This window comes from Urocampus carinirostris, chromosome 15 (genome assembly GCF_059441175.1).
Source record: "Urocampus carinirostris isolate Australia breed hairy pipefish chromosome 15, RoL_Ucar_1.0, whole genome shotgun sequence".
Classification (NCBI taxonomy): domain Eukaryota; kingdom Metazoa; phylum Chordata; class Actinopteri; order Syngnathiformes; family Syngnathidae; genus Urocampus; species Urocampus carinirostris.
The window spans coordinates 13,093,300-13,107,681 of record NC_142363.1 but is presented as its reverse complement, the minus strand read 5'-3'; the positions used below and the strand labels follow the sequence as shown (position 1 = coordinate 13,107,681).

Below are 14,382 nucleotides of genomic sequence, written 5' to 3'. Positions count from 1 at the left end.
ATAGATAGATAGATAGATAGATAGATAGATAGATAGATAGATAGATAGATAGATAGATAGATAGATAGATAGATAGATAGATAGATAGATAGATAGATAGATAGATAGATAGATAGATAGATAGATAGATAGATAGATAGATAGATAGATAGATAGATAGATAGATAGATAGATAGATAGATAGATAGATAGATAGATAGATAGATAGATAGATAGATAGATAGATTCACAAATTCACACAGTTTATATGAGCAAATTGTTTGCATCACCACTAGAAAATGGTTGGCTGCACAAAGAGAGGGGGCGTGGCATATACAGGAACAACACAATCATTGGGCAAACATTAGCTTCTAATTTACGTTTTAGACGTTACCCCGAAATGGAAGAATAATTCCAGTGGTTTGGAGACAAAAGACAAAATGGATATGGAATGTTTCGGCTGTGTTAGTTTTCAAGCTCTCAAGATTGCACCAGCCAAGAACTATGAATTGTTCACTGCTTCCACAGGTTGGTGTAAACATTTTCTTCTATTTTTTTTTATGTGGCCATTTCAAAGCAGTTTTAAGTTGATGACTTCCAAGTGAGTATATACAGCGAGGCTTGGCGAGATGCTCGCTAACTGCACGGCCTTGGAAGGTCCCGGTTGACTTGCACGTTTCTCATTAGCGTTATGGACTAGGACAGGAGTGCTTCCTCCCAACTGCGATCATTTGAACAGAATGACACATTTGGCAAGCTGGAGGACATTGGGAAAGAGTTCTTTGCGATGCTAGTTCATTAGGGACAGGACTGCTGGGAGTCTGTCGTCAGCCTGGAAGAGCTAAATTGAGATATTTTAGCCAAGGAACATTTGCGTGAAAACATAATGGAGAATAGCGCATTTTTCTCTGTATCGGTTGTTTTTGTGTTTTTTGCTTCTCAATCACTGACTGATGTGACAAAATAATATTGCTCTGCTTTCAACTCACTGAATGCCATGCTTTTGAAATGAATCTTTAACTTGCGTTGAATTCAGTGACGTGCAGTCAAGGGATTCTGTCATCATGGAAATAGCCATTTAAAAATATATGAACTGGGTATATTTGAACTTTTCAATTTTGGAGATTTTCATTTTCAAAATCGCAGAATTTTCACTTTATTTTTTGAATATATAATAAGACACTTAGTAAGTAACTTCTACTGTTCTGAGCATCAACACCTGAAGAGTGCTTAGACCTTCAATTGGGGCTTGGGCGATTTTCCGACAGGCCTTAGAGGGCTCTGTACTATATGTGGGTTTTACCGGGTTGAATCAGGCATTAGTCTCAGAAATTGCACTTATGTGGGTGTTGGGTGTCCCTAAGAGTGCAGTTTTGCTCTCTTAAAAATATATTTATACATGGTTTCTCTGTTCCTTGCCATGTGTTTTTTGTGTTGTCTGGGGATGTTTTCAAATGTTACACAACACTACTAGTGATCCCAAGAGCCAAGAAGAGATCCGCTGGTTCGAGAGAGTTCTCCATTCGAGCACCGGTGCTGTGGAATGCTCTTCCCCCTGAGATTCGATCTGCAACCTAGGTGGAAATGTTTAAATCTAGGCTTAAAACACACTTCTATTCTATAGCATATGAATAACCTATATTTTATGTTGACAATATATGTGTATTATTTATCATTGCAACATTCATTGCAGCCTGGTCATCCTGGAAGGGGGATTACCTCATGTGCGGTCCCTTCTCAAGGTTTCTTCACTTTCCTCATGTTGAAGTTTTTGAGTTTTTCCTTGCCTTCTTGTACGTTTTTGATCAAGGGATAGTGTAATATAGTGTAATAATCGTCTGTGGTTTACAATAATCTGATCTGTGCAGCGCTTTGAGACTCTTTGTGATTAAGGGCTGTACAAATAAACATGACTTGACTTGACTTGACTTGTTTAACATAATAAATGTGCTACATTAAGAAAGTTGGATTTTTTTTTTCCATGACAGGTGGCGCCCTACCACCAGCATGGGATGACCGGTTACAGCCAGCAGCAGCATGCTAGCCAGCAGGGAACTCAACCTTATTTCAGTCCTCCACAACAGAACCCACCAGGTCCTAACCAAGGTCCTTACCTGCAGTCACGGCCAACGCCTCAGGTAACAAATGCCTGCACATGTCATTTGCATGAATGATTGTACATTAAAACACTCGTTTACTGCCGGGGGAATCTATAGCCGTCAATGGCACTGAATGGGTCAGTGTCAATAACGTTTATCTCTGTGAATTGCAATGGATGAGTTACAACTGCCAACATCATGATGAATGTTCTAGCGTACGGTTCACATTGAAATGAACTCTGACTTGATGTTATATTAGCACATTACTCATCAAGTTTTGTTTTTTATACTCATTCACTACTATTGATGTCTACAGCCGTCCAAGGCAATTAATAAGTTAAAGTAGTATGAGACACGAATTTCCTACATATTGTTTGTCACTACTGATATATGGTACCTTCCCTTGTGTCTCATTCATTTTCTCCTTGGTGATTAATCCACAAAATAATTTTCCATGTTCTTATTTTATTTCTAAATATACACAGAACATAAGAATCCGCATCATGATGATAAGGCATGATGACAGGCATTTTATGATACATAAATGTTTTCTCATCTCATCTCATCTCATTAGCCGTACCGCTTATCCTCATTAGGGTCGCAGGGGGGGCTGGAGCCCATCCCAGCAATCATCGGGCAGTGGGCAGGGGACACCCTGAACTGGTTGCCAGCCAATCGCAGGGCACACAGGGACAGACAACTCATTCGCTCATTCACACCTAGGGACAATTTGGACCAGCCGATTCACCTGAAATGCATGTTTTTGGAACGTGGGAGGAAACCAGAGTGCCCGGAGGAAACCCACGCAAGCACGGGGAGAACATACAAACTCCGCACAGGAAGTCTGGAGCTGGATTTGAACCCACGACAGGTTCCCATGACATGAACTGTGCCGCACAAGCGCTAACCACTGCGCCTCTGTGCTGCCACATACATGTTTTGGTCCTACATAATAGGTTTGCTCAAACAACATTCTAATAGTACAGTAATTATTATTTATTTGAACCCTTCGGGTTCTGCAGTGTAAAGTACAATCAAAAACAGTTTGGAAAATTAATTTCTAAGTCCAACATTTCAGTCTAGATATTTTTCATACTATTTCAAAAAAAGGAAAGACTGAAAAGGCTTGGTATGCAATAAATAAATATTCTCGACAACTATGAATTTTACCATTAAGTAAGGTCATTTTGACAGCCTAAATTCAATATTTTTAAATAAACACAGAAAGTCTGGGTTTATACATATATATTGTATTCAAATTGACAATGTTTTTGCAGTTCATGTATCCAGAAAAAAACATGGATTGAAATTATCATCACTGTAGGGTCATGGGCCGTGCTGGTCATCAGATCGAACCTTCCTGTGTGGAGTTTGTATGTTTTTCCCGTGCTTGCGTGAGTTTCCTCTGGGCACTCCGGTCTCCCCCCATATTCCAAAAACATGCATGTCAGGTTAATTGGCCGGTCCAAATTGTCCCTAGATGTGAATGAGCGAGCGAAATGCATGTCCCTGTGTGTCCTGCGATTGGCTGGCAATCAGTTTGGGGTGTCCCCTGCCTACTGCCCGAAGATAGCTGGGATGGGCTCCAGCACCCTGCGACCCTACTGAGGATAAGTGGTGCAGACAATGGATGGATGGATGTAGGGATATTAAATAGTTCTCACATTAAATGTCTTAAATACTTTACTCCCATGAAAATGTTTACCCGATAAAATAAAATAAACAAAAATAAACATTTCATTTTGTGTGTAACAGGCATGTTGTTATTGTTGTAGTGCAACACGTGTTTTTAGTGCAACTTTTTAAAAAGACCCTGTCTGTCATTATTGGCCTCAAGAAAAATATTATTTTACAGGGCAGTTTTTGGAGTAAAGGCAGACTGCCTGGGGCTCTAACAACACTTAGTGTCTGTCTGTGCATGCCATGGATAATGTAAACACAGCTGTGGCTTTATTAAGAACTACCACTTTATTTTTGGTGCCCTCTGAATTTTCTGACAAATAAATTTGAGCATCATGCAGTGTGTTTCCAAATATAAACATTGAAATCTTGGTAAGAAAATGATTACAAATGCCCCTGTTTTCGATTCACTTGATTTTCTCACGAATTTAGCATAGAACAGTTTGATCTATTTTGACTATGTGCTCAATGCACTAATAGAGTGATATATTTTATCATTCAATGCAAGTTATTTACCAACAACTGCAATAAATGCATTTTCTTTAAAGTAATACTCATTACAATACATGAATTTGAATTGTTAAGTCTCTTTAATTAAGCAACAAAAATAGCCGCATACATCAGGTGCAAGTTCCACCCACGTACGATACGTTCACACAATCACAGATGCCAGAAGCAGCCGTCTCCACTCCAATGCTTGCTTCCTTCTTTAAATAGAAAACACTCACTGGTGTTAGAGTGAAATGTCTAGCCAATTAATCTTTTAAACGACAAGTTGACAATCCATTTATAGGGATTATTTTTGTACGGTAAAAGACAAGTTTCTAAAGATTGTGAAACTTGCATAAGTCACTTCAATATTTTTAAATTGCATTTAATTTCCCTTTATTTTTCCACATGCGGGTAGGAAAAATAAAAATAGAACTTAGTTGTGTACTTTGGAAGTAAGAGAAAGAGACCAAACATTTAACGTCTTACTGGAAATTTACATTACTGGTGCATCTCATCAGTGATAAAGACGAATAGTAATTTGTTTTATGTGAGGTTATCACAATTTATCATATGGCACTAAGCTCTTAATACAAACCAATAGGAATGGGGAATGTTTCAGAGGTCATATTAAGTTATTTATTTAGAATGGCTTCTTTCTATAATGATTAAAAACATGTATTATTAGTTAGACCAGGGATGGGCAAACCTTATCATCTGCGGGCAGTATTGGGTTAAAATCAATTCAGATGGTCTGGGGCTAGGATGAAAAAGATGACAGATTTGATTTTTATATCTGCTGATAGTCTCGTATCTGTTACTTCTGCAATACACGTAGAAATTACATTTTGTTGACCTATCCAATTCTTCTAATTTGCTTGGAGTTACATGTTAAATTGAATGGGTGCACATCTCATAGTTAGGGCAGACAAGTGGGAGCTTGATGCTGGAGACATCTGGCTCAAGTTCCTGTACCTTGACTTTTTAATGCACGGATCAGGACACTCAAAAATGATGGTCCTGCTGCCTGGGGGCAGACCAACTATAGTAGCAGGTCCAAATATACTTGTATAACTGACAACACACGCCACATCACAGTCAGTTTAACCATGAGCACCCAAGAGAACTGTGTAATCATAATAGATACTCAAATTATATACTATGCTGAAAATGTATGGAGACAGTAACGATGACAATGATGATGGTAAATAAAGTGATGTAAGTAGTGATGGTGATGATGATGATGATGACAATGAAGAGAGTGTGTATCCACAGAACCAATGTAAATATGTATATTCATGAGTTATTTTTTTAGATATAAAACACTGGCGATCCAGATGTAAGATGCAATTGTTGAGAAAGTCTGGGGGTAGGATTTTATAAGCAGATTCTCCTCCTTACTCCCTTTCGAACATCTACATTAACATTGTTTTTGTTTCTGTTTCTTTTTTAAATTGATGTTGTTTTGTTTTTGCTTTTGTCACGTTCAAAATACAACTATCATTTGTTCAATTACCCATTTAATGAAATACATTTTGAAACACTTATAATGAAAGCAAAATAAACCATTCTTAAAATTAGAATGGTCTTTATGGTCGTTGATAACAATGTAGTGGACATTGTTTGCAAAGTTTTATTATTATTTATGCTGTCCCTTTTTAAGCAAAAATATGTAAAAAAAAGAATGCATGGTAACATTCAAAATGCCATAGAGTGATTTTGCATGTGATAAAAATATGTTCTTAGTCAAAAGAAGTCTCAAAAGGCTGCACAGCCACATACTTTAACAGTCTACAGACTATCATAACACCATCCCCTGATCTAAATCCTACATGAGGGCAAGGAAAAACTTAAAACCCTTTATGAGGATAATAAAGAAACCTTGAGAATGGACTGCACATTCCAGGATGACCAGGATGCAACACCAAACAATACATAAATATTGTCAACATGACATATAGGTCATTCCAGCTCAGTAGCCTAGATGGTAAGGCGCCCGCTTTGAGACTGGGAGGTCGGTGGTTCGCGCCTCGGCCGAGTCATTCCTAAGACTTAAAAAGTGGTCGGCGGCGCCCTCTGTTGGCTGCGGCTGCATCGGCTCACTACAACGGGTCAGGTGCAATCGACATTTCGTTCTGTGTACATTGTTACACAGAATGACAATACAAGGAAATTATTATTATTATTATTATTATTCATAAGCTATAGAAAATAAGTGTGTTTTAAGGCTAGACTTAAACAGTTCCACTGAGGTTGCAGATAAGTTGCGATAAGTTGATGAAAGAAATCAAAGACAAAGGGACAGTGGGACAAGAATGGCACTACAACAACAAGATTTTATTTGTAGAACTTTATTTTACCACTATATACAGTATATAGTATCCTTATAAATTTTGCATCGTCATTTGGTTACATTTAGAAAGCCTGATGTGCTGCATGTGGCTCACAGACCGTAGGTTGCCCTCTACAGGCGTAGCGTCTTCCTGAGAGGATGTGCTCTGATCATTTGTGACCACACATTCCTGCACTACTATACATTCCTCTCCTTTGTCTGTTCAAACGCACTGGAAGAAAAAAGAATCTCATAGATCAAAAACGACCTTGCCAATGCAAACCTAATCACACATATGAAGTTATTTTATCTCGAATAGCAAAGTTCAGTCGGGAATTTGGCTGACTATTTTTACTTTTCCCTCACAGTCAAAAACGGTTTCAAGTTTGCATTGTTTTGGAGGCTGCTTGGGGCTGTCCATGTGTTTTCCATCCACGGTGCAGCCAGTTTGGAATCACTGTGGCCTGGATAGAAAAAGAGCAAAATGTGGTAGGGAGGAACAACACAGTGGGACAAAAGAGATTCCAATGAAAATGGACAGGGAAGTTTAGCACTGACAAGACAAGGTGAAGCAAAGGAGGAACATGTCGATGAAAGCAAGCAGAAATCCCAAAACAGTAAAATATTACAATAAATGGACTAGTTTAAATGACAACTCTTAGGCAAATCTGATACAAATCTTTGATAGTTTTCAGTTTTAACAACTGTTAAAAAGTTGCTACCATGTTATCGTTATGTTAACTACTAGGATACATGGGAATTTGGATTACATTACATTTAAGTCTCAGTGAGGTCATGAAAGCCATCCATCCATCCATCCGTTATGTGCACCGCTTATCCTCAGTAGGGTCGCGGGGGTGCTGGAGCCCATCTCAGCTATCTTCGGGCAGTGGGCAGGGGACACCCTGAACTGGTTGCCAGCCAGTCGGTCATGAAAGCATTTTCTTTAAATAATTCAAAGAATTGATCGAGTATGAAAAGACACTAATCATGTTAGTTATTTCTTATGCCAGGTAGAAAACAGGTCGTACAAAAACAAAATAATTTCTATAAATTGTTTCTATTGTTTACATTTTCAAGTTTCCTGGAAAATGTATATTATATTTCATTTATTTTTCTCTGTTGTTTAAACATATATGTTTTTTAATAACAAATTAAGTTCTTCTTACTAATAGAATGCACTAAGTGATACACACTGTTATTTTAACATTTAAAATTCCTCTTACAAAAGAAAACTGTTACTGTTAATGCCATTGTTATTGTCATTAGCTTTTGAAATACTGTACAGCAATCCCGATATCAAATCAATAAAGTACCATTGCTCATTTATAAAATCCCCACAGGGTCAAACTTACCTAGACGTCCTTACTGATCGAGAGTATAAGACAGTGATAAAATAACAATTTTGGATCTTCAAATAAAATCACAAAACACGGAGTTGCAGTTGAATTAATTATCTTTATTATCTTTATAGAAAGATACAACAAAATTGGAGGGCCTCTTCTTTCAGAGTAAGAAAGCGATTTAGAGAGAGGCTCGCTAGCTTCACACTGGCAGATGATACCATAAATCCGAGAGTCCGCAATAATTTAAGTAGAAGTGTCCCGAATGTAGCAGTTTCATTGGCCATTGGTGAGATGCACTCTTGTATGGGGTGGCTTTAAAGAAGTGCTAGCCTAGTTTTACCAGTAGGCCGGACCTGCAGCCTCGGTTTTGCCTTTGCTCCCGACGTCGCCTGAGTCGGACCCAATGATAATCTATGGAGCACCCTCTTGTGATCACCATTTCTTTGTGCTTCTCTGACTTTCTTCAGAGTCCAATTTAATTAATTACTTTCTTTTCAGCAATGCAAGCCGCTAAAAGCTTGCGAATCGCCCTACTTCCCAGTTTTTAGGGGGGGAGACATTGAGTTGTGCGCCTGCCAAGCTGTTTTACTGACTGTATACACCAGCCTATCACAGTCGTGCACTCAGACAGTCACGCCCAGTTAACACACAAAGCTTTCCCTCACCTGGCACCGTGATGGCATTTGCTGTCTGCTGAACACAATGTCCCAATTTGTATCAATGAGAATAAAGACGATTAAATTCAAAACCTGCGAAGCAGTAAACCAGCTATAACTGAAGCGCAGAGGACCGAACAGTATCTGTAATCTAAAATTATCAATTGGTAGGAAAACAAACCAAAAAGTGAACCTTCTATTGATTTGAGTTGGAGACTATTTTAAACTGTGTAAATAATATCGAGTATGTGTCTTGTAGACAAAAATGCTTGTCTTTCATTCACGATTCAAGAGTAAACATGGCAAGAAATGGAACCTGTAGTGCTTTTGGCTGGGATTACAAATAGAGGATTAGGATTTGGTCATCTTTCAGATCAAAGCTGTTCTTTTCTCCGAGCGTGCGAGCGTGCTCCTTTTGTCAGTTTGCTGTACAAGTGTCAGCGTAAACACAAATCGGCCAAATGTGCTGCTGCAATTCTGAGCTGCGAAAAGGTGAAACGCTGACCTTCATTTTTGATGCGGGGCTAAAATGAAGCATGATGTGAGCCGCACTGAACAGATTACACATTCGCACAAACACCCACTCACATCCAAGCCAAAAGATTGCTGCAGATTAGGACGTCATTGTGGTTCTGACCCTTTGCTTTTTGACCCGGCGATAAATTGAGAAATCCGAGCTGCGGTTTTCTTTATGGTGATCTTCAGGCTTTCAGTGCAGCATCCCACAGCCCACTTCACTCCCATTAACCCTAGCCAGAGGACATCTTCACACTGATGGAACTATTCCAGTTTCCTTTGACAAAGAATTAGCTCTGCAAGCAAGCACTATTAGCCGCTTTAGTATCAAATGGAACTGAAAATAGCACATTTCTTTGAGTCTGTTGGTCTGCTGCGACCTCATCAGATTGAAAGGGGCAGCACGGGTTATGAAGATATTTTGAAGATGTCAAGGCTAAGGAACCGACAAAAACCACAGAAGACAGCTAAAGAAGTTTTCTTTTAAAGGGATTTGACATATTTTTGTACTTTTGTATGTTTTATCGTCTCTGTCTTTCAGATGTCTGTGTAGAGTTAACCACAGTAGCTACAGTGATTGTATACATCACAACCTCAAAACCAAGCTACAAAAACTAAAGGGTTTAGTGAATGGCGGGATGGCTGGATGGATGAATGGATGGCTGGATGGATGGATGAATGGATGGCTGACTGGATGGATGGATCGATGTATCGATAGATGTTCTTGGGTAAATAAATGAATGGATGGTTTATTAGATGGATATGTAATAGACAGTGATGGGCGGTGAGGTTTGTGCCTGGTGAGGCAGTCAAATTTCCAAATAAATGAACCTACAGTACATATTGTTTTCATTCAGTGGCAGAGTAAGAAAGCGATACATAAACTGTTGCGTAGTCGAGTCATGTTTATTTGTATAGCCTTTAATCACAGAAAGTTTCACAGGGCTGTACAGACTACAGACTACCATTACACAATCCACTGATCTAGAACCTACACGAGGGCAAGGAAAAACTCATAAACTTCAGCACTAGTAAAATTTACAAACTGTTGTTGTTTTTTTACCTTAACATAGATATGCACTCTATCTACTGTTCCTTTTGAATACAAGGATCAATATGTAGGTAATCCTTTATTATGAAAAAAAGTCCATGCACTGAGAACAAAATTTGGGATGACTTGACTTGCTGTTAGCTTGCTGTTCTTATCAATAGTTCAATTGTTCAAAACTGAGATGTGCGCCAAATCTGTTCTATTTGGTCTCACTATCACCGTCTGCCTTGAGGCAAAAGAATTCCATGCCTCACTCTGTATTTGCAGAAGCTGTGCTCAGTAATATGTTACTCACTAATGTGATGATATTGTCCATAATATAATGTAAAAATCTGATAATTTTGAAAAAGACAATCCAAAATGTGTAAAGTAAATAGATAGAACGGATAAATACCGTAACACTGAATAAATATAACTATTAATTGTATTGGAAAAAAATATTTACAAGAAAACAGGTAAAGCACAGTCTAACCTGCCTCCTCTGATTGCATGTCATCTGTCATAGGTGGATTGCCAGGAACAGAGATGGATATACACAAACTACACTGTTGCAACAGTAGCTAACAAAATGGACAAACCAAAGAAAAAAATCTAGCAAGCTAGCCACATAGCTCTCTAGCGAGCTGAATACGGTATCCGGCTAATGAGCTCGCTAGACTTTTAAGCTCTCTCTGTCCCTATGATCTATTATTATTTTGATGACGTTCTGGGTTGTTTATGGGAAATAATGTGATTTCATCTAATTTATTCAAATCTTATGTTATTGTTTTTTATGTTTAACTAGCTACAGGTTGTTGCAAGCTACCTGCCCTTCCTTATTTCTCTAAATTGTCTCTTTCCTCACTCTTTTCTAGCCTCATTGCTTTCAAGGAATAATTCTCACGAGAGGCCTTTTCGTTTTTATAAGGTCCTCCAAAGATAAACCTACAGCACTCATAAACGTATCTACAGCCTTCATATAAAACACATTATTTATAATATGATGTGAGTCCATATATTGTTGAAGACTTAACAATCCCTAACTGGTGTGGCTCACTCCATAAAAGTTTCTTTGTGTTTTTATTTGTTTATGAAATAGTATGAAATGTTTTCAGTGGTGCACATAGACCTCAGGCTTTACTTTGCTCCCTGCCATTCCTAGTATGTATTACACACGATGTTACTGTCTATTAAAGACACACTCATAAAATGCACCGTGTGAGAGCGTGTGGCTACGAAAGCAGTAACTTTAAGAATTTCCAGCTCCTTTTTTTATGATGTGTTCCTTTTATTGAGCAGTATCCACTTAAGTGTGGCAGACCCAAAGACTTGATACGCTGGCCAGCTGCCATCGTTCAACTCATAACAATGTCACAACATGTTACTGGAGCATATGATAATCTGTTTAGCGCTAAGAAACCTTCAATTTATGCTCAGGGAGTAATTACATGTAAAATAATACGGCATGGTTATTTTATGGGCTGCGAGGAACTATAAACATGTCAAAGAGTAGTATTTGGTTTGAATTCTTGAAGGCGAGGCATTTCACGTAAGATGTATGGAGACTCAAGTGATGCCCATACATTTGTCTGTGAAACAGATCTTACTGGTCCTTTCCTCAATTGGTCTTATCTATTTCCTGTTCCTATCGTGACAGTCACCTCTTGGGAGTCGATTGTAACTGATTGGAGTAGACAAGTGCCCTTGAAGGAAACCCTTACTGAACTGATTTGTGGCTTTATTTTTGCCCCACAGTGCGTCCTGCAAAAACACTCTTTTGGCAAAATGATGGTTTGTGCGAATGTGAAATTGTACAGCCTCTGTACATTCAAATAAAGTGTGCTTATCAGGGTAGGCATATATGAAGCGTGTGCTAGAATAGTCAGAAGTTCAAAACATTGCTCTGATATTTTTATGATATTATGCGGCTGCATTGCTGAATAACAACACATTGACCAGTTGGAATGGAATTTGTTCACTTAGAGGACGCTGTACACAAACAACAACAGTGATCAGATGATGAAAGTCCTGTATCCGAGTTAGATCAGTAGGTTTCTCCTGCTACGGCTAACCATGAAAACCAGTACTGTTTCGTGAGAGGGAGAAAAACCTTGAACGGAGGCAGGAGGCAGGAAGGGAGAACTCAATTGCGTTGATGATCAAAACTTTTATTTACCAAAATAAAAGTCGTCCAAAACTCAGGGACAAGACAGAACAAACAGGCTATAACAAAAACGTGCAAACACAGGTTTCTTCCGACTCAAACAAAACAGGACAGAGCAAAACAGAACGGGAAATGCAGACAGAAAATGCAATGAGCCAGCACCCGCAAAACCCCAAACCCCCTTTAAGAAGCAAACGCGCAAATTAGGCGATCTGCTTCAGCTGTTGTCCAGGGGGCAGGGCCAGCCGGTTGCCACGGCAACCACGCTGGTCACGACACAAATGATGATAATAATAATAATTAATAAATAAATGAATACATGTCTTTTTTTTTTTATATAATTGTTTGATACTTTTAATGTTTAACGTATTTCCTCAACCATAAAGCGCAGCATACGAAAATATGTGTGTGCCATATTTAACACACACATGGTAATAGGGTGCGGGCTTTACATACAACACTTCACCCTTATTTAATGACGTCCTTTTCTTTGTCCACCTAACCCTAACAGCACACACACACACACACTCTAACACATGTATCGAACACAAGCGTGTGTCCTTAAAAATAGGCGGGAGCAATACATGCCTGTGTGTTTAAAAGTAGAGTGTGAGCAACACAAGCGTGCATAATTAAAAATAGAGCAAGAACAAAACAGATTTTGGTAGTACTTAACCCCTTAATGTTCCGACGGCCCGTCAGCGGGCCACTGGACTATTTATTAAATAATAAGTGTCTGTTACCAGTCACTGAAATATGTCATGCCACATATCATTGGAAATATTAATCTCTTAGGATTCAAGATATGACCATTTCAAACTATACTTATCACAGAAAGATCACGATCAGTCTAAAACAAGATACCAGAACAACAGAACAGATCAGATCATCAAATTATCAAAGTCCATCCAATCAACAAAAAAATAAATTTTATTTTAAAGTAGAGTCAAATAATCAACATGAATTCAAGTGAGTTGATAAACAATAAAATACAAATATTATGGATCAAATAAATGAATAAAGCACATTTAGCACCGAGTAGCACATGTAAAGCCCCGATACTTAACAGGCTCTGCAAGCAGAACAATAAGATAGCCAATGAACTCGAACAAAGGGTACATTGCATATTATAGCTGGTGTTTGGCACCCTGTTTAGGAAAACATGCTTTTGATGTGAGGCCAGAGGTGCTCCTCCTCTTCTGTGTTTTTATCGTTGGTAATGCTAAGCAACATTTTCCATCTGTTTTATTCATAAAGAACTATTCCCACGCGGAAGTTGAAAGGGGTCACGTGACGAGGCGGCTAATATTGATTGGTTAAACATAGTAGAGCCTGGCAGAGTTCTGCGTCAAAATAAAAGCGCCTTAACAGAGACAGACAGACACATAATTACATAGAGGGGTATTATTAAGTAACGAAGTAACGACTTCAATATTGCCTAATGTAGCAGAGTAAGAGTACTGATTTTTTCTTAACAAATTTACTCGGGTAAAAGTAAAAGTATAGTGATTTAAAAATTTTCCCAGGAGTACAAAATTACCTAAAAGTTACTCAAGTAAATGTAACAGAGTGAATGCACTCTGTTACTATCCACCTCTTATTATTACGCGCAAGTAATAAAAAAGTAATCGTAAATAGTGGGCTTAGTAAATAAAACCCATGAAGCAATCATCTTTGTTTTCTAAATTGAAAAGCTGTGCTAAATCTACAAAAACGTTCACAGGTTAACTTTCTTTTGCAAATATTTAGAGTATATGCGAAATGGTATGCACCTTAAAATAATTTAATTTGAATAAAATTAATTGAATTGCCTTTATTGCAACATAATTAACATTGCAACAAGATTTGATATGACTCCTAAACATTTAATCAAAACAAAAAAAGACATAAGACTATTACGATAAAAAGCAGTTTCCGTAGTGCAGTGGTTAGCACATTCGTCCTGTTCGAGACCGGTTGGAAACATATGTTGACCAGGCTGTATTTACCCAAAACACATCATAAGATATGCTGCCACTTCGACCGTAGTGATACTGGTCTTAGTTTAAGAATATTACAATGTTTGTGGAATGAAATGATCTGCATTCATAC

At 38.2% G+C, this 14,382-nt stretch overlaps 1 protein-coding gene across 1 annotated transcript in view; it reads left to right on the top strand.

The window, feature by feature from the left end:
* The window catches only part of arid1b (AT-rich interaction domain 1B), a 361,695-nt gene that overhangs the window by 112,156 nt on the left and 235,157 nt on the right, over positions 1–14,382 (top strand). The window contains exon 3 of the mRNA XM_088354727.1: positions 1,968–2,117. Within this exon, the coding sequence (XP_088210853.1) occupies positions 1,968–2,117 (150 nt within the window). The remainder of the gene's footprint in view (positions 1–1,967; positions 2,118–14,382) is intronic.